The following is a 26331-nucleotide window of genomic DNA, read 5'->3' on the forward strand; positions in this document are numbered from 1 at the left end:
ATCACTCGGCTACACAGCTGATGCCTGCTGGATGTTCACTAACATGGTACCTCATTGTGTTTATCTATTGGCCCCAGCATCGAACTCAGGTCCTGTGTGTATCTAACTGACCCTCTCTGCCCATTCATCGCCATTTACCTGTTGTTGTCTTAGCTCTCCTGAACAACACCTGTGATTGCTTTATGCCTCTCTCTGGACGGTTCTGACTTAGAATATGTGGACAACTACAAATACCTACGTGTCTGGATAGACTGTAAACTCTCCTTCCAGACTCACATTAAGCATCTCCAATCCAAAATCAAATCTAGAATCGGCTTCCTATTTCGCAACAAAGCATACTTCACTCATGTTGCCAAACATACCCTCGTAAAACTGACTATCCTTGACTTTGGCGATGTCATTTACAAAATAGCCTCCAACACTACTCAGCAAATTGGATGCAGTCTATCACAGTGCCATCCGTTTTGTCACCAAAGCCTCATATACTACCCACCACGGCGACCTGTACGCTCTCGTTGGCTGGCCCTCGCTTCGTACTCGTCGCCAAACCCACTGGCTCCAGGTTATCTATAAGTCTTTGCTAGGTAAAGCCCCGCCTTATCTCAGCTCACTGGTCACCATAGCAGCACCCACCCATGGCATGCGCTCCAGCAGATATATTTCACTGGTCAACCCCAAAGCCAATTCCTCCCTTCCTTACAGTTCTCTGCTGCCAATGACTGGAACGATTTGCAAAAATCACTGAAGCTGGAGACTCATATCTCCCTCACTAACTTTAAGCATCAGCTGTAAGAGCAGTTTATTGCACCTGTACACAGCCCAACTGTAAATAGCCCATCCAACTACCTCATCCCCATATTGTTATTTATTATTTTGCTCCTTTGCACCCCAGTATCTCTACTTGCACATTCATCTTCTGCACATCTATCACTCCAGTGTTTAATTGCTAAATTGTAATTACTTCGCCACTACGGCCTATTTATTGCCTTACCTCCCTAATCTTACCTCATTTGCACACAATGTATATAGACTTTTCTATTGTGTTATTGACTGTATGTTTGTTTATTCCATGTGTAACTCTGTGTTGTTGTTTGTGTCGCACTGCTTTGCTTTATCTTGGCCAGGTCGCAGTTGTAAATGAGAACTTGTCCTCAACTGGCCTACCCGGTTAAATAAAGGTGAAATTGAAAAAAAAAATAAGAAAATGATGGACTACGTTTCTCCTTGCTTATTTTAGCTGTTCTTTCCATAATATGGACTTTGTCTTTTACCAAATAGTGCTATCTTCTGTATACCAACCCTACCTTGTCACAACGCAACTGATTAGCTAAAACACATTAAGGAAAGAAATTCCACAAATTAACTTTTAACAAGGCACACATGTGTGGTTCCCACTGTGAAGCATGGCGGAGGAGGTGTGATGGTGTGGGGGTGCTTTGCTGGTGACACTGCCGTTGATTTATTTAGAATTCAAGGCACACTTAACCAGCATGGCTACCGCAGCATTCTGCAGCAATACGCCATCCCATCTGGTTTGTGCTTAGTGGGACTATCATTTGTTTTTCAAGAGGACAATGACCCAAAACACACCTCGAGGCTCTGTAAGGGCTATTTGACCAAGAAGGAGAGTGATGGAGAGCTGCATCATATGACCTGGCCTCCACAATCCACAAAGAAAATATAAAAAATAAAGAAAAACCCTGGAATGAGTAGGTGTGTCCAAACTTTGACTGGAACTGTATGTCTCCAAAATTTGGTCAAATACAATGCCTAGTGAAAGTCTACACGTCCCTTGCACAGTCTTTACATTTTGCTGTATAAAGTTTCAGCTAAAAAGGCATTAAACTGCGGACATACAGTATTTAATCTGTCTATGTACACTAGGCAATTGATTGATCCATCCTCAGTTTTCACAGCCATTAAACTCTGTGACTGTTTTAAAGTCAGAATTGGCCTCATGGTGAAATTCCTAAGTGTTTTCCTTCCTCTCCGGCAACTGAGTTAGGAAGGACGCCATCCTAAGTGTAATTAATAACTTCATGCTCTGCTTTTTTTTACCCATCTACCAATAGGTGCCCTTCATTGCGAGGCATTGGAAAACCTCCCTGGTCTTTGTGGTTGAACCTGTGTTTGAATTTCACTGCTTGACTGATGGACCTTACAGATAATTGTATATGTGGGGTACAGAGATGAGGTAGTCATTCAAAAATCACCCATGCAACTTGTGACTTGTTAAGCAAATGATTACAGCTGAACTTATTTAGGCTTATGGTTGAATAGTTATTGAATCAAGACAGAATGTGGAAAAAGTCAAGGGGTGTGAATACTTTGTCAAAATTGCTCAATCCCCACCGGAAAGCCCTTCTGGTGTGTCTTCGGCATTAACATTTTTTAACACAGCCTTCTGTCTTTTCACTTGGTCATGCAGGCCAGTAATGTTAAGTGAAATTAATATTGCTTAACCTCTGTATTTTGCAGTGAATGTGGTTCACCTAGGGGTCATGATAGGGGCTGTACCAAATGTTTGATGTATTATAACAATTGATTATGCTTATGTTGTATTAATAGAAGGGGAGGGGTTATAAGACCCCTCCCTCCTTACATTTATAGGATCCTAGACTACAGATTAACAATATATATACATTATGAGGTTTAATATTGTTTCACAGTACTTTTCTAGTCTCTCTGACTCTAATGAAGAAACTGTCTGAGAAATGTGTGACAGAACTCTGCAGGGGAGTGTAAGAGATAAGAGATTAGTCAGAGATTCCACTGTAAATCAACGTGGATATTTACTGCTAAGCTTTTAGATAGCTATATAAACAAGAGTTAATGCTGAGTAGGCATGGTTTTGGTCTCATGAGTAAAAGATAATGACGTAGGCAGTGACATAACTAGGGCTGGACTTCGGGTTTAATAAAAGAACTTGGGACCTTTTCTTTGATGCAGAACTTACTCGGAAACATGCGTTATGTTCCTGTTGTCGACCTCTGTCTGCAATTGCATTAATAAAGGTTTATAAATGATTTAATTAAAGATATTGTCATAATGCTAATTTCACCAATGAGCCAATGATTGACAAGGAACGAGGAAACGAACCCCAACAGCAGCATCATGTTATGGGTATGATTGTCCCCGGCAGGGACTGGGGAGCATTACACAATTATACATGTTTATGCCAAAAACACACCAGAATGGCTTTCCAATAGGTGTTGAGTGTTTCTGAATGGTATATTCTCATTCCTGACTTAAATCTTCATGAAAATCTGTGAAAAGGTTTGAATACTGCTGATCAACAATTCCCAAACAAAATTATTAGCTTGAGTAATTTTGACAAAAACAATGGATATGTTGCCATAAGAGTTGTGCAAGGTTGGTAGAATCTTATTCACAATGATTCACAGCTGTAATGGCTGCCAAAAGTGGTTCCACTAATTTTTCACTCTGGGATAGAGTTGACATCAATGAAGACATTTTAATTTCCTATTTTGTATTAATTTGGAACATTTCCTATAAAATGTGTTTTTTTTAGAAAGGTAGGAAAAATATTTTATTTTATTTTAGGGCAGCGTAATGTGAAGGCTGTGCAACGGGTGTTGAGACTTTTACTAGCGACTGTGTTATTAATGCAGAAATAACAGAAATAAACCACATACCTGATAATCAGCCAAAGTTGGGGTGTACAGTCTGCAATCAAATGATTCCTGGTAAGAAAGAAAACAACAGGCTACAACACAGATGATGTAAACATAAAAACAAACAGTCAAAAAGTAATGTAATTGTGTGCTGATGTTGATTCTACAGTGTGTTGAATTTTATTGCATCATAGACCGAGTGTACATAATATTAGGAACACCTGCTCTTTCATAGCATTCACCAGGTGAAGTCTATGATTCGTTATTGATGTCACTTGTTAAATACACTTCAATCATGGTAGTAGGTGCCAGGTGCACCGGTTTGAGTGTGTCAAAACTTGCAACGCTGCTGGGTTTTTCACACTTAACAGTTTCCCGTGTGTATCAAAATTGGCCACCACCAAAAGGACATCCAGCCAACTTGACACAACTGTGGGAAGCATTGGAATCAACATGGGCTGGCATCCCTGTGAAACTCTTTCAACGCCTCGTAGAGTCCCTGCCCCGACAAGTTGAGTCTGTTCGGAGGGGAAAAGTGAGTGCAACTCAATATTTGGAAGGTGTTCCTAATGTTTAGTAAACTCAGTGTTTGAAGTAATATGAAAAACATGTGGGAAAAAACTGAAAACATCTTGATACCATCTTGTGAACTTCCTCAATGCATTTTCGCACAATTCCGGGAAGTTCTTTACTGCACATGGATTTTCCATATGTCTGTTTCATTGTCATGGCGGCGAAGAAGAGAAGCCACAGCAAAACGGTTAGAAGAGTGTCAGTTCTCTGTCTCCTCAGCATGGCATGGGCCCACTCTTTCACAGGAGCTTCAGATCAGTAGAGAAGTAGCTTAAAATGAAGAGAACTATTTTAAAATCCTCCATTGTTTTGGGATTCAGCATATTGTCCATGTCAACTGCAGCCTTCTTAGTGACACTGCATGCTCTGTGTGTCCTGGGCAGAAGCAGTGGAGACGAGGCAAGACTCCAGCTACGTGCCTCCTCCTTAGCCAGTAGGCTCCCCACTTTTGGATGAGGGGTAAAACACTCTGTCTCCTATCTTCCTGTTACTTATTATGCAGCATCTCTCTTGTGTGTCCTGGAAAGCAGTGCAGCAGAAGAGATGAGGCAAGCCATCAGCATCTGCCTCCTGGCTCCTCACTGTTGAGAGAGAGAGTAACTGTTTAAGTGAACAATGATTATGGAGAGAATATTACTGTCATTTATGTAAGCGATGTCATACATCATTCGGCGCTGATTATAAAAGATACATTTTTTTTAAAATTCTGTGCAATTCACATTTTGTTAATCTATGTATCCTGCTTGAAAAAATAAATACAATTTAAAAGGAGAACAAGGCTGCCATGGAAATTGGAACATTCTTGAGAAATGACCTTTGTTTTATATGGATGAATGCCTAATAGAAAGCCATTGTCAATTCCCGTCTATGGTTACTTTGCTCACTGCTCACTGTCAATTAAGAACTGTCACCCCATGTTACATATTGTTGATTTCATAAATAATTTGTTTGCAAATGCAACTGGGGCCATGTAAATAATTGTTAGGCTACTCATTTTGAATCCACCGGTGGCACCTTGTGTGACCATAAAAGTCTGTGTGCGACCATGCACCGTAAAATGATTTAGTTGCAAAAGTTACTGGCCTGCCATACACCTTAAGGCTTGTTTAAAGTTGGTCTATCGACATGTCTGTGGACAGTTGTTGCAGTGACATCATGAACATTCTATTGTTGTCCGACATCAAACTTATCGTTGCCGTTATGAAAAAGTATACCGGTAAACACAAAAACGACAGGCTGCATGACATCAGCAGCCTGATGGTCCAAAATGGTATAACTGCTGTATTTCAACACCAAGAAACCCATCCTTTAAAAATGAATTAAATATATGTCAATCTAGCAAACCAGGCAACTTTCTAAAGAATGTTTTGATTATTTTCTGGCTTGGTAAAAAAATAAATAAAAAATGTTGCCTGTTTGTTTTTTACAGGGAGAACTCGAAAATTCAAGCCCATTGGGTGCTGCCATAAAGTTATATTAGAAGTGTCCATCCAAGAAGGCTCAAGGTCATTGGTCACAGATAAAATTACGTCAAATCATGTTATATCTACCGTAGTTTTGATTGGACTGATCATGTCAACATCAAACTTTCAAAATCTTAACTAGCAAGCTAGCAGTCATCATCATGAATCAAGTCGACAATCTACTGTCAAATAATTTTCAATTCTTGTCATATGAAAAGAAATTGTAGATAAAATGTACCAATGCTCATCTGCCACTGGACATAAACATTACACAACAAATTGGAAATTGGAAATTGAACAAGGAGTGGTTTTGAAGGAATCAGTGGCTAACTGTAAGCGATACAAAGCAAGCACTAGCCTGCTATTCAGTGGAGTGGGTGTGTGGTCCAAGTCTGGGTATAAGGGTCTCTTTTCCAAGCTTAAAATTATAAATATTCAACATTGCCCATGCTATCCATCCAACATGACTTCTGCCACGTTCAAAACAACTGGAAACTTGGATCTGGGAAATCTCAGACTCTGAAAAAACAAGCTCTGACTGGGAAAATATGTTTTGAACGGTCACCCAACTAGGAATTTCTAAAGCCCCAACCTGAAGATCACTGACGTCATGATTCAACCTTTTTTTCCCCGAGTTCCCAGTTGTCTTGAAAGCACCATAAATTCAGAGAATACCATAGTTTGATGACAAAATTTGCCCACGAGATACCGCCAAACCACCTTCCTCGAAACTGAGCTCAGGTGCATCCTCTTTCCATTGATCATCCTTAAGATGTTTCTACAACTTGAATGGAGTCCACCTGTGGTAAATTCAATTCATTGGACATGATTTGGAAAGGCACACACCTGTCTGTATAAGGTCCCACAGTTGATAGTGCATGTCAGAGCAAAAACCAATCCATGAGGTTGAAGGAATTGCCAGTAGAGCTCCGAGATAGAATTGTGTCGAGGCACAGATCTGGGGAAGGGTACCAAAAAATGTCTGCCGCATTTAAGTTCCCTAACAACACAGTGGCCTCCATCATTCTTGAATGGAAGAAGGAACGACCAAAACTCTTCCTAGAGTTGGCCATTCGGCCAAACTGAGCAATCGGGAGAGAAGGGCCTTGGTCAGGGAGGTGACTAAAAACATGATGGTCAATCTGACAGAGCTTCAGAGTTCCTCTGTGGAGATGGGAGAAACTTCTAGAAAGACAACAATCTCTGCATTACTCCACCAATCAGGCATTTTTGGTAGAGTGGCCAGTCAGAAGTCACTCCTCAGTAAAAGGCACATGACAGCTCACTTGGAGTTTGCCAAAAGGCACCTAAAAGACTCTCAGAGCATGAGAAACAAGATTCTCTGGTCTGATGAAACCAAGACTGAACTCTTTGGCCTGAATGCCAATCGTAGCGTCTGAAGGAAACTACTCAGGATTGAGGGAAAGTACAGAGAGATCCTTGATGAAAACCTGCTCCAGAGCGCTCAGGACCTCAGATTGGGGCGAAGGTTCACCTTCCAACAGGACAATGACCCTAAGCACACAGCCAAGACAACAAAGGAGTGGCTTTGGGACAAGTCTCTGAATGTCTTTGAGTGGCCCAGTCAGAGCCCGGACTTGAACCCAATCAAACATCTCTGGAGAGACCTGAAAATAGCTCTGCAGCAAAGCTTCCAATCCAATCTGACAGAGTTTGAGAGGATCTGCAGAGAAGAATGGGAGAAACTCAAAAAATACAGGTGTGCCAAGCTTGTAGCGGCATACCCAATCAGACTTGAAGCTGTAATCGCTGCCAAAGGTGCTTCAACAAAGTACTGAGTAAAGGGTCTGAATACTTATAGAAATGTAATATTTCTGTGTTTTTTTAAAATCATGGGGTATTGTGTGTAGATTGATGAGGGGAACAGCCTACTTAATCAATTTTATAATAAGGCTGTAACATAATAACATGTGGAAAAAGTCAAGGGGTCTGAATACTTTCCGAATGCACTGTATGTTGTGTCGTAAGCTGTTAGCATTTGGTGGTGTATATGTAGCCTATTATAAGAGCGTTCATTGTCTGCTTATATGCCCCCTTTATTTATCCTATAGTTCTGACTTAGTGTATAGTGAGATTACTGTAAGAACGACCCATGTTCTGAATTCTATGTTTCAAAGGTGCTGAATAAATAGTTATATTGACTACGTCCGTCCTAGCTCGCTCATTAATAACTTAATTGAAATTTCGGATGGCTTCTTATCCGCTCATCGTCCCCTTATGCCTTAGTTTGTACATCTCAATTGTCAGTAGAAACCCCATTTGTTTAAACAAGTCAGCCATATCAGCTATGTTTTTTTTAAAGGCAGTAAATGAGGCTGAATGAATTGTTTCACTGCCAGACAAGGCTCTGCTGATAGCCAGGTGTAGCAGCAGTAAGGATTCACTCCATGGTGCTGAAAAGAAAGCTCTGCTGTTGGGACATCTTTATGTAGGCCCTACCAGTTTGTGGGCACCGTTTGTTACCGTTATAGTGCAATTAATGTATTGTTTAGTGTTGTGTTGTTTAGTGGCTTTGCTGGCATGCATCTCCCCAAATATTTTTGAGTTTGCCCCACCAAGATATACATGATAAAATTGCCACTGGGTCTACACCTTTTGTATTCGGCACATGTGACAAATACAATTTGATTTGAACAATAGCCTACTGTTTTTATCGTGCTATTGCATTGTGAAATGTTGCGCAAAAATAATATATTTTTACTACTCAGAGTGCACATGGAGAAGCAGGGGCACGGCAAACATTTTAATGCAGAAATCAGGGCGCTACTGACCAAATCATGGTTTTAGGTGCCCTTAAAAATAGACAGTTTTGAGTGAAGTGACCAAATTGAATTTGTATCTCTAGGGGGGCCTCCCGGGTGGCGCAGTGGTCTGCGCCACCAGAGTCTCTGGGTTCGCGCCCAGACTCTGTCGCAGCCGGCCGCGACCGAGGGGTCCGTGGGGCGACGCACAATTGGGCTAGCGTCGTCCGGGTTAGGGAGGGTTTGGCCGGTAGGGATATCCTTGTCTCATCGCGCTCCAGCGACTCCTGTGGCGGGCCGGGCGCAGTGCGCGCTAACCAAGGGGGCCAGGTGCACGGTGTTTCCTCCGACACATTGGTGCGGCTGGCTTCCGGGTTGGAGGCGCGCTGTGTTAAAGAAGCAGTGCGGCTTGGTTGGGTTGTGCTTCGGAGGACGCATGGCTTTCGACCTTGTAGCGATGAGACAAGATAGTATTTACTAGCGATTGGATACCACGAAAATTGGGGAGAAAAGGGGATAAAAAATTTAAAATAAAAAATGAAATAAATAAATAATAATCATTTGTATCTCGCACGGATGCGACCACATCCAAGCGTGGAAGTGTAATTTCCACCTCTCCAGTGTGTCTACCAGCTCACTCACGGTTGTTACTTATGTTTAAGTCCTAGTGCTTATTTGACTCATTATTTGAAAGTATTTCAGGATTAGTTTATGAGTCGATTGACACAGTAACATTACTAAAAAATCCCCATCAAAATATATATTTTTGCATTGGATGCGTCTCAATCCACCCCATCCCCCGATGGCGCACTTCCGCATCTGCAGTGAAAGGTGGCGGAGCTGGAGCGGTGTTTGTCAGACCATAAGACATCCCGAAAATAGGTTTTCTCGCGAAAACGTCTGACCTACCATTCTATGGAAGACTCTGGAAGGCTCTACGACCCCCACAACTGTCAGGGGACCTATCTGAAGGTAACCGGTTCAGGTTAAATCATTTGTATGAAAGTAGTTTTGTGCCTACCCAAAAAAGGGGTGAAATAAGTGTAAAAACAAAAAACATCTATATATACATATACAGTACCAGTCAAAATGTTGGACACACCTACTCATTCAAGGGTTTTCTTGAATGACATCAAAACTACGAAATAACACATATGGAATAATGTAGTAACTAAAAAAGTAGCCACCCTTTCAAAATATATATTTTTTCCCAAACCATCTCAATTGGGTCGAGGTTGGGTGATTGTGGAGGCCAGATCATCTGATGCAGCACTCCATCATTCTCCTTCTTGGTCAAATAGCCCTTACACAACCTGGGGATGTTTTGGGTCATTGTCCTGTTGAAAAACAAATGATAGCCCCACTAAGCGCAAACCAGATGGGATGGCATATTGCTGTGGTAGCCATGCTGGTTAAGTGTGCCTTGAATTCTAAATAAATCACTGACAGTGTCACAAGCAAAGCACCCCCACATCATCACACCTCCTCCTCCTTGCTTCACAGTGGGAACCACACATACAGAGATCATCCGTTCACCTACTCTGCGTACACACAAACTATCTAGGTCAAATAGGGGAGAGCCGTTGTGCTGTGAGGTGTTGCTTTATCTGTTTTTTTAAACCAGTTTTGTTGTTTATTTGGGCAATATGAGACTGAAGGAAGATCCATGCAATAAGGGCTCTATATAATACTGTACGCCTTCTTGAATTTGTTCTGGATTTGGGGACTGTGAAAAGACCCCTGGTGGCATGTCTGGTGGGGTAAGTGTGTCTGCCAGAGCTGTGTGTAAGTTGACTATGTAAACAATTTGGGATTTCCAAGACATTCATGTTTCTTATAAAAAGAAGTGATGCAGTCAGTCTCTCCTCAACTCTTAGCCAAAAGAGACTGTCCATGCATAGTATTTATATCAGCCCTCTCATTACAATGAAGAGCAAAACGTGCCGCTCTGTTCTGGGCCAGCTGCAGCTTAACTAGGTCTTTCCTTGCAGCACTCGACCACACGACTGGACAATAATCAAGATAAGACAAAACTAGAGCCTGCAGAACTTTCCTTTTGGAGTGTGGTGTCAAAAATGCAGAGCATCTCTATTATGGACAGACCTCTCCCCATCTGTACAACCATTGAATCTACATGTTTTGACCATGACAGTTTACAATCTAAGGTAATGCCAAGTAATTTAGTCTCCTCAACCTGTTCAACAGCCCCACCATTCATTGCCAGATTCAGTTGAGGTCTAGAAATTCAGGAATGATTTGTACCAAATACAATGCTCTTAGTTTTAGAGATGTTCAGGACCAGTTTATTACCGGCCACCCATTCCAAAACAGACTGCAACTCTTTGTTAAGGGTTTCCGTGACTTCATTGGCTGTGGTTGCTGATGCGTATTTGGTTGAATCATCAGCATACATGGACACCCATGCTTTGTTTAATGCCAGTGGCAGGTCATTGGTAAAAATAGAAAAGAGTAGAGGGCCTAGAGAGCTGCCCTGCAGTACTCCACACTTTACATGTTTGACATTAGAGAAGCTTCCATTAAAAAAAACCTTTGAGTTCTATTAGATAGATAGCTCTGAATCCACGATATGGCAGAGGTTGAAAAGCCATAACACATATGTTTTTTCAATCACAGGTTATGGTCAATAATATCAAAGGCTGCACTGAAATCTAACAGTACCGCTTCCACAATCTTCTTATTATCAATTTCTTTCAACCAATCATCAGTCATTTGTGTCAATGAGGTACATGTTGAGTTCCCGCCTCTATAAGCATGATGAAAGTCTGTTGTTAATAGCATTGTATTTGGTCAAACACAATTTTTCCAACAGTTTGCTAAGAGCTGACAGCAAGCTTATAGGTCTGCTGTTAGAACCAGTAAAGGCCGCTTTATCACTCTTGGGTAGCGGAATTACTTTGGCTTCCCTCCAGGCCTGAGGACAAAGACTTTCCTCTAGGCTCAGATTAAAATTATGACAGATAGGAGTGGCTAGAGAGTCAGCTACCATCCTCAGTAGAGCTTTCCATCTAAGTTGTCAATGTCGGGAGGTTTATCATTATTGATCGATAACAATCATTTTTCCACCTCTCCCACACTAACTTGAAAAATTCTAACTTGCAACACTTTTCTTTCATTATTAGTTTGTTTAGGCATGAATACAATTGCTCACTGTTCGTTGTTGGCATTTCCTGCCTAAGTTTGCCTACTTTGCCAATGAAGTAATCATTAAATAATTGGCAACATCAAATGGTTTTGTGATGCCATCTGATTCGATGAAAAGATGGAGTTGAATTTCTTTTTCTTTAAATTTCTTTTAATTTTTTTCTGCCCATCATTTTATTTAAAGTAATCCAAAGTTTTTTCCATTATTCTTTATATCATTGATCTTGGTTTCATAATACATTTCCTTCTTCTTTTTGTTGAGTTTAGTCATATCATTTCTCAATTTGCAGTAAGTCAGCCAGTCAGATGTGCAGCCAGACTTATTAGCCACTCCTTTTGCCCCTTCTCTTTCAGCCATACAGTTTTTCAATTCCTCACCAATCCATGGAGCCTAAACAGTTCCAACAGTCAGTTTCTAAACAGGTGTTTATCAATAATTGGAAGAAGAAATTTCATAAATTAATCAAGTGCAGCGTCTGGATGCTCCTCATTAATCACATCAGACCAACAAATATTTTTCACATCATCCACAAAAGAGTCACAGCAAAATATTTTGTATGATACACTATGTTAAGCCCAGCTGTTGGAACTTTGGCTTTCCTGGATATAGCCAACATACTGTGATCACTGCATCCAATGGGTACAGATACAGCTTTAGAACACAGTTCTACACTATTAGTACAAATGTGATCGATACATGTGGATGATCTTGTTCCTGTAGTGTTTGTAAACACCCTGGTAGGTTGATTAATAACCTGAAAAAAATAAAGGAGAGCCGCACACTCTAGGAGCTAAGACGCAAAAATGTAATAACCTAACGTCCAACATTTTGACAGACAAGCTGTCTTCATCAGGGTATAATGACAAACACTGTGCGGTGACTCATTTATATAGTGTCAAAAGACACACACAGGTGTCTGTAATCATGGCCGGGTGTGGCCTGATATCATTGTCATATATTAAAATAGCATATAAAAAACATAATTGGATAGCATATGATCATAGATACAATTTGGCTACATAAGCCTACAAACATTTGCAATATCAAAATCACAAGAATGGCTTCAGATCAAAGTCTACATTGAGACCGAAGGGAGCAAGGGTCTTTAATAACCTGAACCAGATTACAGGCACTGGTTACAGTAAGAAGCTTCCTCTTGAGCGTACAGCTTGATGAAAACCAGTCAATATTCAGGTCCCCAAGAAAGTAGACCTCTCTGTTTAAATCACATACACTATCAAGCATTTCACACATATTATTTAGATACTGACTGTTAGCACTTGGTGGCCTATAGCAACACCCCAAAAGAAAAGGCTTTAGATGTCTCAAGTGAACCTGCAACCACAACACTTCAATAACACTTGACATAAGATCTTCTCTAAGCATTACAGGGATATGGCTCTGAATATATACAGCAACATCTCTCCCGTAAGCATTTCTGTCTCTTCTATAGATGTTATATCCTTGTATTGCTACTGCTGTGTCAAATGAATTATCTAAGTGAGTCTCAGAAATGGCTAATATATTAACATTATCTGATGTTAGCAAGTTATTTTGCGATTGCACTTGAATAAACTTTTAAAGTTCTTGAAATGTTCCATATTGACTGACCTTTATGCCTTAAAGTAATGATGGACTGTCGTTTCTCTTTGCTTATTTGAGCTGTTCTTGCCATAATATGGACTTGGTCTTTTACCAAATAGGGCTATCTTCTGTATACCACCCCTACCTTGTCACAACACAACTGATTGGCTCAAACGCATTAACAAGGAAAGAAATTCCACAAATTAAGTTTTTACAAGGCACACCTGTAAATAGAAAGGCATTCCAGGTGACTACCTCATGAAGCTGGTTGAGAGAATGCAAAGCTGTCACCGAGTTGGGCATCTCCGGCGCGGCCCACGCTTGGATTGCGTCCTACCGGACAGGTCGCTCCTACCAGGTGGCGTGGCGAGAATCTGTCTCCTCACCACGTGCTCTCACCACTGGTGTCCCCCAGGGCTCTGTTCTAGGCCCTCTCCTATTCTCGCTATACACCAAGTCACTTGGCTCTGTCATAACCTCACATGGTCTCTCCTATCATTGCTATGCAGACGACACACAATTAATCTTCTCCTTTCCCCCTTCTGATAACCAGGTGGCGAATTGCATCTCTGCATGTCTGGCAGACATATCAGTGTGGATGACGGATCACCACCTCAAGCTGAACCTCGGCAAGACGGAGCTGCTCTTCCTGCCGGGGAAGGACTGCCCGTTCCATGATCTCGCCATCACGGTTGACAACTCCATTGTGTCCTCCTCCCAGAGCGCTAAGAACCTTGGCGTGATCCTGGACAACACCCTGTCGTTCTCAACTAACATCAAGGCGGTGGCCCGTTCCTGTAGGTTCATGCTCTACAACATCCGCAGAGTACGACCCTGCCTCACACAGGAAGCGGCGCAGGTCCTAATCCAGGCACTTGTCATCTCCCGTCTGGATTACTGCAACTCGCTGTTGGCTGGGCTCCCTGCCTGTGCCATTAAACCCCTACAACTCATCCAGAACGCCGCAGCCCGTCTGGTGTTCAACCTTCCCAAGTTCTCTCACGTCACCCCGCTCCTCCGCTCTCTCGACTGGCTTCCAGTTGAAGCTCGCATCCGCTACAAGACCATGGTGCTTGCCTACGGAGCTGTGAGGGGAACGGCACCTCCGTACCTTCAGGCTCTGATCAGGCCCTACACCCAAACAAGGGCACTGCGTTCATCCACCTCTGGCCTGCTCGCCTCCCTACCTCTGAGGAAGTACAGTTCTCGCTCAGCTCAGTCAAAACTGTTCGCTGCTCTGGCACCCCAATGGTGGAACAAACTCCCTCACGACGCCAGGACAGCGGAGTCAATCACCACCTTCCGGAGACACCTGAAACCCCACCTCTTTAAGGAATACCTAGGATAGGATAAAGTAATCCTTCTGACCCCTGTTCGTAAATTCAGTCTGGCTATCTACTCCGATTTCAGAGGACTCTTGTCTGAGTGTGCCAGAGCGCAGAATAACTGGCGAATTTACAACGCGCAACACCCGTTGAATATGACCGTTGTCAGAACATTCAGATCATCCCTACTACTCGGCGTGAGCGTCCAGTGTCAGCGTGCACTCTGAACGCTCCGAGAGCGAAGCGAACTAACACTGTCAAGGCTGTGAATTTACGAGCACACTATGGCACTTCAGAGTGAATTTATGAACACCAAACCGGACTTGGGAGCAAAAGGATGTTATAATGAAATTGACATGATGTAACAGTAGTGTACTAGGGAGGGAGGGCGAGTTGCCCCCAACACAGTCATCCAACAATTACTACTTTATTCAAAAATGATCTAAAACTTGTTTTATTTATCCTAAAGGCTTTCCTGCTTGTATATTTTTTTCAACATTTAAAAAAAGTGATACATTTACCACAAAATCGTTTTGTTGAAATATCTCTAGAAGTAGTGAAGACAGGATAATCGGCCCTAAATTGTAGTAGTGAAGAAAATCGATTTTCTGAGATCCTCCCGCAGCTTAGAATCTAATAGGATAGGTATGTAAGCAATGTCTGTTCGTTTTTGCACTTTGAACATTCACCTGAAAGCGTGTGCAACCAGGGCTAAAATAAACACCACAGGATTCATGAAATCTATTTTACGGGAAATTATTGCCTAGTTAAATACATCAAAAATATGAATCTCATACAGCCTAGCCTACTGTAACATGACGTCCCGCGCGATTTATGCAAAGAAGATAGTTCCGTTTTTTCAGTGGTATTTGGGATAGGTACTCAAAAGAAATACAACATTATTCTCTATTACAGTAGGCTACTGGTTCACACATATAGCGGTAACTTACCCGGACATGGTAAATCAGCTTGAAAGTCTACTGAAGTTTGCACCGTATGTAGGTACAAAGTGAAAACAAAAGTAACTCCGTCAAGAAGCAGATGATTTGACCTAGGACACTTTAAAATCCACAGTTGAAGTTCAGTTGAAGTTCAAATTGTGTAGCTAAAATCTATAATATTTGTACTGCAACAAAATCCTGACATTTCTGATGCTCAGTTACACTCAGAGCGTAGCCTAGAGTCCAACCCAAACACAACCCCAGTTCTTAATTAATGATGTGCAGTTCGCGAACGATTTGCTACTTTTTATACTGACTCGAGAGTCATGATTCATTTCTCGTATTGAATCGTTCATTTTAGTCGTTTGTTTGACCTACTGGACGCAATTAATTCTACAGCAGGATTATTGACTCAAGTGAACGAAATGAGTCAAAAGATTTGCTATTTTGACTGAACGAGTCGAAAAGATCCGAGTCAGTAAAAAGAGCCGAACTTCCATCACTATTATTCATAATCATTCACCCACTTCCGATCGACCCTGACACAGGCACGTCGACCAGGTCCAGGGAACTATTTTCCTTCGGAAAAGTAGGCATGGAAAAATTGGCATTCAGTGTTAATAACTATGTTTTCCATGATATTGACAAATCAATAATAATAGGTATACATGGAGGATTTATACAGGAGACAGACAACATCAAAGGGTCTTTAATATTTTTATTATTATTGGAGTACAAATAACTGAAATACACATAAGTAATACACACAGTAGTTGTTTTTTGAGTCTTTTGACCACAGGAGCTCACACAATTTCAAAACTGATATTTAAATACGGTACTTAAAAAAGTAGCTAGGTCTATACTATCAAAATGGGACATAGTAGCCTGAAGACACTGTGTTGTACAGCAATAAAAAAATGCATGTGAATGACTCACAACATCCATTTTCTTGCATTTTGTTTTCCCTGAAATTTGTTGCCCTTATTTTCCCTTATTTTCAGCTCTTATGTAACCAAATAAATCATAGATCACTGATCACTGATACAACTACATAGGTTCGAACACATAACATATAACATCATGATTTGGTGTGAAATAAAACCTACCTTCACAGATACGTCTTAACTACACACACAGCTGAGGACATTGTGCAAAATAAAGACAAAGTTAAGTGCCAGAAATGCAGACAAAATAAGACTACTTCATAAATAAAAGAAAATAACTGATCGTTTTCACCATGCCAGCCACAAGCACAAACACAGGAGTTTGGTAAACAATACATTGTTTTTTGTTTAACAGAATAAACAGAATTTATTTTGAAAGAACAAACAAGAACAAAAAGACAAATAAAAACGACACCGGAAAACTAATTTATCTGTGGGTTCAGTCAGTGTCCTGTTGGACAGTGATGTAGGTGGCCGGACGGTGGTACGTGGAGTTGGTTGCAGAATCCCTGACATTGTCAGATTGTCATCTGGAAGAACAGGTGATTCAGTCTACTGTCCAATTAAGTCTAATGTAATTCATTACCTTATGACCTGGAGTTATATCTCATAGGATCCCGATGAACACCACTGTTTCAGGGTAAAGTGCCTATTTAGACTTTCACTGAGGCATAAGGCACCTTGGAGGAGGTCCCCCAGTCGCAGCCCCTCACAGCCTCTTGCAGTTCTGGGGAACAGGAAGGGTGAGGTTGCAGGCATTTATGCTGACTCTCCGTCTGCCCTGGCTGTCTACCACAGGGGCTAAGGTCTGGCTCAAGCTCACCTGGGTGTTGCTGAAGGAAGTGATTCGTCCACTGCCAGCAATCTGCAGGTTCACAGTGGTAGCATAGCTAGTCTTTAGAGTCCTTCTGGCTGCCTGCATTGAGGAGGTGTCATCTGGCTTTGGCTCACTCCTGTGAGGGCACTGGATGGGTGCGCCCATGTCTGGGGCTGGGGAGGCCCGAGGCACATAGGCACAGATCAGGCGGCTCCGGCAACTGTCCTCCCCAAGGTCCGGGTCACCCCACTCATCCTGAGGCCAGACAGGGGAGGTCGGAGCACTCCGGTCAGGGCTGTCTCCACTGTCATACTTGGTCAGGAGTTCTCGTACGTCGGGCCAGGCAATGCTGGTGAAGTGTTGCCCGCCGTGGTTGCTCTTCCCAGGGGCCAGTCTGACAGGGGACAAGGTGCCGGGGCTGAGGCAGGATGGGGAACCGCTGTTGGAGCCGCTGTAGGAGCCACTGTTGGAGTAGGATCCCCCTCGGGGGCTCATCAGCCCAGACTCCTGCTCCGCACCCACAGCCCTGCGCCTTCCGCTCTCTCCCCATGACCTTCTCCCATTCCTGACTGGGTTGGGTGGTCGGTCAGCCAGGTTGAGGAAGGGCAGGCTGCTCCCCTTGGTCCTCCGCAGGTTCTGAGAAGGGGTTGGAGAGCATGAGGAGAAACCAGATGGGGGAGGGGAGGTGGTGCTGTAGCTTCTCTGAATGGAGGGGGAGGGAGATAAGCCATCTCTCCATGTGGCTGAGGCTGTGGAGGAGGAAGGGAATGCATTCCGCGGCTGAGGAGCGGCGACTCCCCACACATTGGCAGGAACCCCGATGGGCGGAGGGGAGGTAATACGAGGGGAGGTGATGCCTGAGGAGCAGGCTGAGGGGGCCCTTGGGAGCTCCAGGGAGAGGCCCAGGTGGTTGAAGGGGCTAGCCCCTCCTGCCCGGGTGCTTCTAGGGTTGGGGGGCTTGTTCATCAGAGGGCCTGTATGATTCTGGATAGGGGGTGGGGAGCAGATCCTGCTGAATGGAGATGGGGAGGGAGAGGGAGACGGCACTCGTGAGCTGGGCTCCGAGGCAGAGAAGGGCCTTGCCACTCTGTTGGAAGTGTGAGTAGAACCACTCCAAAGAGAATCATGGGGATGGGGTATACTATTGTCACTCGCTAACGGTGGCTTCCGGTGATTCACGGCCAATCCTCCGTTAGTGGTGTTGTTGTTGTTGTTGCTATTTCCATTCAAACCAATATGACGTGGCTGGTCTAGGGCAACAGGCCTGGGCCGGGGGGAGGCAGAGGAAGAGGCAGTTTGATGCAGGCTGACTGGGGGGGCTGGGGAGACTGAGTGCTGCCTGCGGTATGGTGGGGGGGACAGGGCTGGGGATGGGGATGCGCTGGAGCGAAGTGAAGTAGACCGGAGAGGGGAAGGGGGACACTGAAGGGGGCCGCTAGGGCCAGAGGTGAGTTTGGGGGAGGGAGACCTCATCCTGAGTGGGGATGCAGTGGGAGCGGGAGCCAGAGGGGCTGGACTGTCTGGGGGAGGGGTGGCCTGGTCCTGGAGGCGAGCGTTCTTCTTGGCCAGACTCTGGCTGATGGACTGGCTGATGCAGAAGGCAGCCAGGGACTTGGTCAAGGCAGAAGGGGTGGGAGAGGAACAGGGGAGTCTGATTGGGGAGGGAGAGCGATGGTGGAGACTGGGGCTGAAGGCGGAGGGGGGCTTGGCATCCATGGGATGGCCGATACCTGGAGGCAGGGTGGCTGATCTCTCCAATGAAGACTGGGAGGAAGGCTGTCTGATGGGGGACAACTCTGAGGCATGGATGGATGGGGCTGAAGGATCCTGGCCTGCCTCTCTGGACTTCAGTGGAGCAGGTGGTAGTCTATAACCAAAAGAAAGAGAAGAGGAAATGAATGGACTTGATTAATCAGTCCCTCCAGGATTCTACGATGGCAACATTTTGAGCAAAATCAACAATTTCACACATAATATGCGAGGGCTTGCAAATTTGACCAATCACTGCACTATCTCCACATAAAACAGACAAATCATCGCAATGTTATCGCATAAACCTGACCCATCAGCACAGTACAAAAAGAGGGCTCGGAATTTCAACCAATCACTGCATAATATGGTTCAATCAAGCCACACGTAAAAAATAAAATCCTTGTCAATGCATTTTCGCTACAAATTCGACTAAATCACTGCATATTGCCATGGAAAATATCACAAAAAAATCCCTGCGAAATCCTGGAGGGACTGATTAATGCCACAACACTGGCTTGAGGAGAAGCAGGATTGAGAGGAGAGGACTGCAGACAGCGATGGCTCAGTCTTGTGAATATAAACTACTTTGACAGTCCATGTATACAACTCAGCTCTTAGCAGCGACATACACAAAATAAAACGATTTATTATTATACAGCAAAATAGGAACTATGGATAATTTTACCACTCAATATAACCTCTAAAGCTGTGGACATTCAGGGGCCTTTTCACATACTTTGCATCTACAGTGCTTTCAGAAAGTACTCACACCCCTTGAATTTTTTTCATATTATGTAGTGTTACAGCATGAATTTAAAATGGATTACATTTAGATTTTGTGACACTGGCCTACACACAATACCCCATAATGTCAAAGTGGAATGATGCTTTTAGAAATGTTTACAAATTAATAAAAAAATGTAAGCTGAAATGTCTTGAGTTAATAAGTATTCATCCTCTTTGTTATGGCAAGCCTAAATAAGTTCAGGAGTAAACATGTGCTTAACAAGTCACATAATAACTTGCATGGACTCTGTGTACAATAATAGTGTTTAACATGACTACCTCATCTCTGTACCCCACATTAAATTATCTGTAAGGTCTCTCAGTGAATTTCAAACACAGATTCAACCAGAAAGACCAAGGAGGTTTCCCGATGCCTCACAAAGAAGGGCACCTATTGGTAGATGGATTTTAAAAAAGCAGACATTGAATATGCCTTTGAGGATGGTAAAGTTATTAATTACACTGTGAATGGTGTATCGATACACCTGAGTCAAAACAAAGATACATGCGTCATTCCTAACTCAGTTGCCGGAGAGGAAAGAAACCTCTCAGGGATTTCACCATGAGGCCAATGGTGATTTTAAAACAGTTAGAGTTTAATGGCTGTAATAGAAGAAAACTGAGGATGAATCAACAGCATTGTAGTTACTCCACAATACTAACCTACATGACAGAGTGAAAAGAAGGAAGCATGTACAGAATAAAAAATATTCCAAAACATGCATCCTGTTTGCAATAAGGCACTAAAGTAAAACTGCAAAAAATGTGGCAAAGAATTGTACTTTATGTCCTGAATACAAAGCATTATGTTTGGGGCAAATCCAACACAACAACACATCACTGAGTACCACTCCTCATATTTTCAAGCATGGTGGTGGCTGCATCATGGTATGGGTAAGCTTGTCATCGGCAAGCACTAGGGAGATTTTTTTAAGGATAAAAATAAATGGAATAGGGCTAAGCACAGGCAAAATCCTAGAGGAAAACCTAGTTCAGTCTGCTTTCCAAAAAACACTGGGAGACAAATTCACCTTTCAGCAGGACAATAACCTGAAACACAAGGCCAAACATACACTGGTGTTGCTTACCAAGATGACATTGAATGTTTCTGAGTGGCCTAGTTACAGTTTTGGAAAAAAATGGCTTAAAAAATCTATGGCAATACTTGAAAATGGCTGTCTAGCCATGATCAACAACCAACTCGACAGAGTCTGAAGAAATTAAAAAATAATAATTAGCAAATATTGTACAATCCAGGTGTGCAAAGCTCTTAGAGACTTACCCAGAAAGACTAACAGCTGTAATAGCTGGCAAAGATGACTATAACATGTGGTGACTCAGGGGTGTGAATACTTACAGTATCAGTCAAAGGTTTGAACACACCTACTCATTCCAGGGTTTTTCTTTATTTGTAATCTTTTCTACATTGTAGAATAATAGAAGACATCAAAACGATGTAATAACACATATGGAATCATGTAGTAACCAAAAAAGTGTTAAATAAATCAAAATATATTTTATATTTGAGATTCTCCACCCTTTGCCTTGACGACAGCTTTGCCCACTCTTGGCATTCTCTGAACCAGCTTCATGATGTAGTCACCTGTAATGCATTTCAATTAACAGGTGTGCCTTGTTAAAAGTTAATTTATGGAATTTCTTTCCTTTTAAAGTGCAGTTGCAAAAACCATCAAGCGCTATGATGAAAACTGGCTGACATGAGGACAATCACAGGAAAGGAACATCCAGAGTTACCTCTGCTGCAGAGGATAAGTTCATTAGAGTTACCAGCCTCAGAAATTGCTACCCAAATAAATGCTTCACAGAGTTCAAGTAACAGACACATCTAAATATCAACCGTTCAGAAGATACTGTGTGAATCAGGCCTTCATGGTCAAATTGCTGCAAAGAAACCATTACTAAAGGACACCAATAAGAAGAGACTTGCTTGGGCCAAGAAACACGAGCAATGGACATTAGACCGGTGGAAATCTATCCTTTGGTCTGATGAGTCCAAATTTGAGATTTTTGGTTCCGCTGTGTCTTTGTGAGACGCAGAGTAGGTGAACGGATGATCTCTGCATGTGTGGTTCCCACCGTGAAGCATGGAGGAGGAGGTGTGATGGTGTGGGGGTTCTTTGCTTGTGACACTGTCAGTGATTTATTTAGAATTCAAGGCACACTTAACCAGCATGACTACCACAGCATTCTGCAGCGATACGCCATCCCGCCTGGTCTGTGCTGAGTTGGACTATCAGGACAATGACCCAACACACCTCCAGGCTGTGTAAGGGCTATTGGACCAAGAAGGAGAGTGATGGAGTGCTGCATCGGATGACCTGGCCTCCACAATCACCCGACCTCAACCCAATTGAGATGGTTTTGGATGAGTTGGACCGCAGAGTAAAGGAAAAGCAGCCAAAAAGTGCTCAGCATATGTGGGAACTCCTTTAAGACTGTTGGAAAAGCATTCCAGGTGAAGCTGGTTGAGAGAATGCCAAGAGTGTGCAAAGCTGTCATCAAGGAAAAGATTGGCTACTTTAAAGAATCTAAAATTTTAAATATATTTAGATTTGTTAAATACCTTTTTGGTAACTACATGATTCCATATGTGTCGTTTCATAGTTTTGATGTCTTCACTATTATTCTACAATGTAGAAAATAGTAAAAAATAAATCATTATGCATATAGCATTTCACTAAAATGCTTTCTTTCCATCTACTCTGTGAATAACAATGTATTTATCTTATCTTGTCTTATCTTATTCATGGAATTTCTTTAAGAACTCTTAGTCAAGAAACAGGAAAAAGTCTCTGCACTCTTCCAGTCAGATGCAAATTTCTTTAATGTTTCTCCAGTTTTGCCTTTTGCCTCCAGCACCTTCACAAATCGGTTTTGGGTGTGTGGTAGATTCTGCTTATTTTCTACAAGAACTCTTCGTGGAAGAATTAAGCAATGGACCGGTGAAATTGTGTTACTACTGTACTATTAGGCCTATTAAATACTGTACCTTTGGCTGGGGAGTGTGGCGTTGTTTGATCCATTCCAATTGATTGGAAGGCTCCTTCTACCCATGCTAGTGGGCAGGTGCAGGTTGGGTGGTCTTTGGCTGGTGAACTTAGGCAGACAGTCAGAGGACTGCACCCCTGGCGGAGTTATAGGCGTCGGGCTTTGGAGCGATGAGCACGGATGGGGAACCATGCCCCCTTTTTCTTTGGAATCCTCTGGGACTTGACTCTCCTTGACTCTCTGACCAGATGTATGTGTTGCTTGTATGGGTTCAGTCATAGGTGACTGAGTGGGATGCCACACTAAGGGGTTTGACCCCTCAGTTAGTCCAGAGATGGACCTCTGTTGTGTGGGAGATGTGTCGGAGCTGTGAGGGGAAATCTTTGGCGATGCAGGTGAAACATCCCGATCATCTAGAGTGGCATCTCGTGGTTTCTCGTTGGTGGATTCAGCTTTATTTTGATGACCAGGGGCCATCTGGGGTGAACTCCCCCTCTCAGCCCCACTGGCAACATAAGGCGACATTATCTTGGTGTTTAAATTGTCTTCGTCTGGCTTCACCACCTGGCTCGTCTCTGGTTCAGTTGGAGCCTGCTGTTGAATGGTCTTCAGCAGTTCCTCTGCAGCTCCAACCCCTGGAGACCTGTCCTTGATCCCACATGGGCCTGCTAAAGAGGATGCTGTCCCCAGAGAAGGATCTTCCCTGATGGAGTACAGATGATGCCCTTTCTGCTCTGCCTGAGTCCTGCTGAGATTCACAGACATCTCTGGGGTCCCTGGATGACCATCAGCTGGAACCTCAATCCTTACCCCTTGGATGGGGCCTTCCTGGACTGGGAAGCCCTTCTTGGAGTGAGGCCTCTGCATCTCAGCTTCTGAGATTACTTCCTCAGACTGATTCTCCATAAGCTTCCCCTCCACAGCAGTTGTCACTACCTCCTCAGGCCCAACCTGAGGGGTTTTTGGTGGGGTGGTCAGAGGGGAGGAGGGTGGAGAGGTAATGGACGTGGATCCCAGGTTGGAAACACTGTCCCTGGGTCCGGCCAGGACGTAGCTATTCTCCTGCTGGCGGTAGGTGGGGGACAGCTGTTCGCTGACAAGGACGTGGCCAAAGAGCTGGGGTTCTGAGGAAACTGAAGTCATCTCCTGGCAACCTGTAAAACCCACAAAAAAACATCCCAAACACTGTCATTCACTGATACACAATATGGAGGCTTTACATGTCATGTTTTATTCGTAGAGTTTCCTAACTAACTATATGAAGGCTTTCCTTTCACTATCAAACATGGTAAATCACAGTTTATAAGTGTTAATCCATTATTAATATTGTTCACTAAAACAAATTAAGTGAAAATGAAACAATAAGACACCAACAAGTCTTCAGATTTCATCACTACTACACTATTAAATCAAATCATAGCCATTCCTAAAGGATGTTAAAGGTACTGACCAGTGGAATGGCTCTGAGCTCTCTTTACTGTAATCTTCTCGCCATGATGCTGCTGTGGCGGCTGGGCCTGAGGAACACTGTGCCTGGTGGTGCCGGTACACGGTGCACGACCCACACACACCCTCTTGTGGTGAAGTGGCAGCTTCATGATGCTGGCCTTGGCGCTATACATACGAGCCAGCATTTGAACCTTACTGAGGATCCTCTCCGAGTTCTCCACCAGACATGGATCACCGGGGCTGGCCTCGAACAGGCCTATGCCTGCCACGTCTGCGACCGTTGCCCCCTCGTACAGGGTCTGGCTGGAGGACACCATCTTACAGTGGCGGGACCAGCGGCCCACCTTGATCTGGCTGGGTAGGCCCTCTACGTTCCCAGTGAGGGACCTCCTGTCTCTGATTCTGCCCAACCCAGCCTGGGACACTGGGGCGGTCTTACTGTCGTGGAGGCCTGTAAGTGGAGGGACAGTGGAGTCTTTCTGGGCCTCTTTAGGTTCTGCGTCCAGATCACTTGGACTTGGTCCGTGGCCGTTGATTACTTGCTGGTCTTCTGTGATCACTTTGGCTGCTTCATCACTGCATGAGGGCTCTTTGTTTATGTCTGTTAACAGGTTAAGTGTGATTTCCTTCTCTGTACTAACAGCGGCTCCTACTCTCTCCTTCTCTTTCCACTCCTTCATCAACTCTTTGTAAGGGAGGAGCTCGCTCCCCGGCTCAAACCTGCTACATTCCTCCACAGCAGGCTCACCCTGACCTGGTGCCTGGCTATGATCTTCCTGGGAACCAGCAGCAGAAGTGGAGGAACAGTCTGGGCTGAGGGCTCCCTCTCCCTGGTCAGGCAGCTCTAACTCAGGCTCTGGTTCTGCCGCCCCATCGGAGCGCCCGCTCTCCGAGTCACACAGGCTGTCCTGGTGGCCAAAGACAGCAAAGCGGGACACAGAGTTTTTGACCAGGCCGGTGGGGATGATGAGGGAGAAGCTGTTTCTCCTGGGGGTGGGGCTGCTGTCACCTTCTCCTGCTTCTCCTGCCTCGGCCTCAGCCGCCTCGTAGTAGCTGCGGATCTTCTCGATGATCTGCCTGTCGGACTTGGTGAGCTGGGTCTCTTTCCTGGGCGCCTGAGGGCTCTGTACAGTGTCCTCTGGGACGGAGAGAGGAGAGATAGGAGCTTCTGAGGGTTTGTCCTCGTTGGGGAGGTCAAAGCAGAGATCTTTCTCCCTCTCGCTTTTGTCAGGGAGGCTTACAGGAGAGAGAGGTGTCGTGGTTTTGATCGTTTGCTCGTCCTCCACCTCTGATGCAGTTCTTTCCTCAACTTTCTCGGTTTCTTTGGCTGATGTGCTCTCCTCCTGAGGCATCTCCTCTTTGACATCAGATGGCAAAGGTGTTGACTCTCCACCTTCACAACCTCCCTCCTCTGAGGACTCACTGGACAGACGGGGTGGAAGAGTTTGGTCTTCCATTTTGGTTCTGCTCTCCTCCAGTTGCACTGTTATCTCCTCTGGACTATTAGGATGGGGGTCTTGCGACTCGTAAGTCTCCTCTGTAGGGGAAGCAAGCGGCTGGTAATTTCCTTGCTGAGCAACTGGACATGGAGGTGGCTCAGTTGTTTGGTCCTCCAGGGACTCATCCAGGGGTGAATCCTGTGGAAAGACAGAAACAAAAACAAAAGAGTCAGTCATCCCTGCAGCTCCTACAATACGTACACGGTAGAGTAATGCAATACTAACTCAGGAAGGAATTGATAGCTCATAAAACTAGACACTAATGTCTAGTAACTAGACAAGTGGCACAGGTTGCTTCAAATCCATGGCAACTGTTTAACAATGTGTGAATTGTGAAAGACAATATAGCCCACCCATACTATGTCATGCTTGAGTTCGGCCATTCCCTCTCGCACGCGGCTCTGGTTAATGAACTGCATGATCTCCTCGGTGATGGAGAGGGTGGGCGGGAGGCTCAGGGGGGATAGATCCTCATCATCCAGGCCCAGGCAGGGGTCCGGCCGCTCTGCCTCAGCTTCCACCTCCATCACAGAGGAGGCCAGGGTGTTGGTGCTGCCTGAGGATCCCAGGCTATCTGCCCCATGACACAGCTCCCCCTCGCTGCCAGCCTATGGAGATGGACATGCGTA

The 26331-nt window shown here is 44.0% G+C and overlaps 1 protein-coding gene across 2 annotated transcripts; it reads right to left on the reverse strand.

Annotated features, from left to right (window-relative positions):
- Nucleotides 1–16147: 16147 nt before the first annotated feature.
- LOC129821957 (nascent polypeptide-associated complex subunit alpha, muscle-specific form-like) lies at nucleotides 16148–26243 on the reverse strand. 2 transcript variants are annotated; one of them, XM_055879732.1, is made up of 4 exons: nucleotides 26056–26243; nucleotides 24205–25840; nucleotides 22756–23908; nucleotides 16148–19074 (listed from the first exon to the last, which is right to left on the reverse strand). In XM_055879732.1, exons 1-4 carry the CDS (start codon nucleotides 26227–26229, stop codon nucleotides 17100–17102), a joined length of 4938 nt encoding a protein of 1645 aa, XP_055735707.1. In that variant the 5' UTR covers nucleotides 26230–26243; the 3' UTR covers nucleotides 16148–17099. The 2 variants fall into 2 exon arrangements, with proteins under 2 accessions (XP_055735707.1, XP_055735708.1); XM_055879733.1 differs by having other exon boundaries at nucleotides 26062–26229.
- Nucleotides 26244–26331: the final 88 nt, after the last annotated feature.

The sequence above is a fragment of the Salvelinus fontinalis genome, chromosome 24, assembly GCF_029448725.1.
Source record: "Salvelinus fontinalis isolate EN_2023a chromosome 24, ASM2944872v1, whole genome shotgun sequence".
Classification (NCBI taxonomy): domain Eukaryota; kingdom Metazoa; phylum Chordata; class Actinopteri; order Salmoniformes; family Salmonidae; genus Salvelinus; species Salvelinus fontinalis.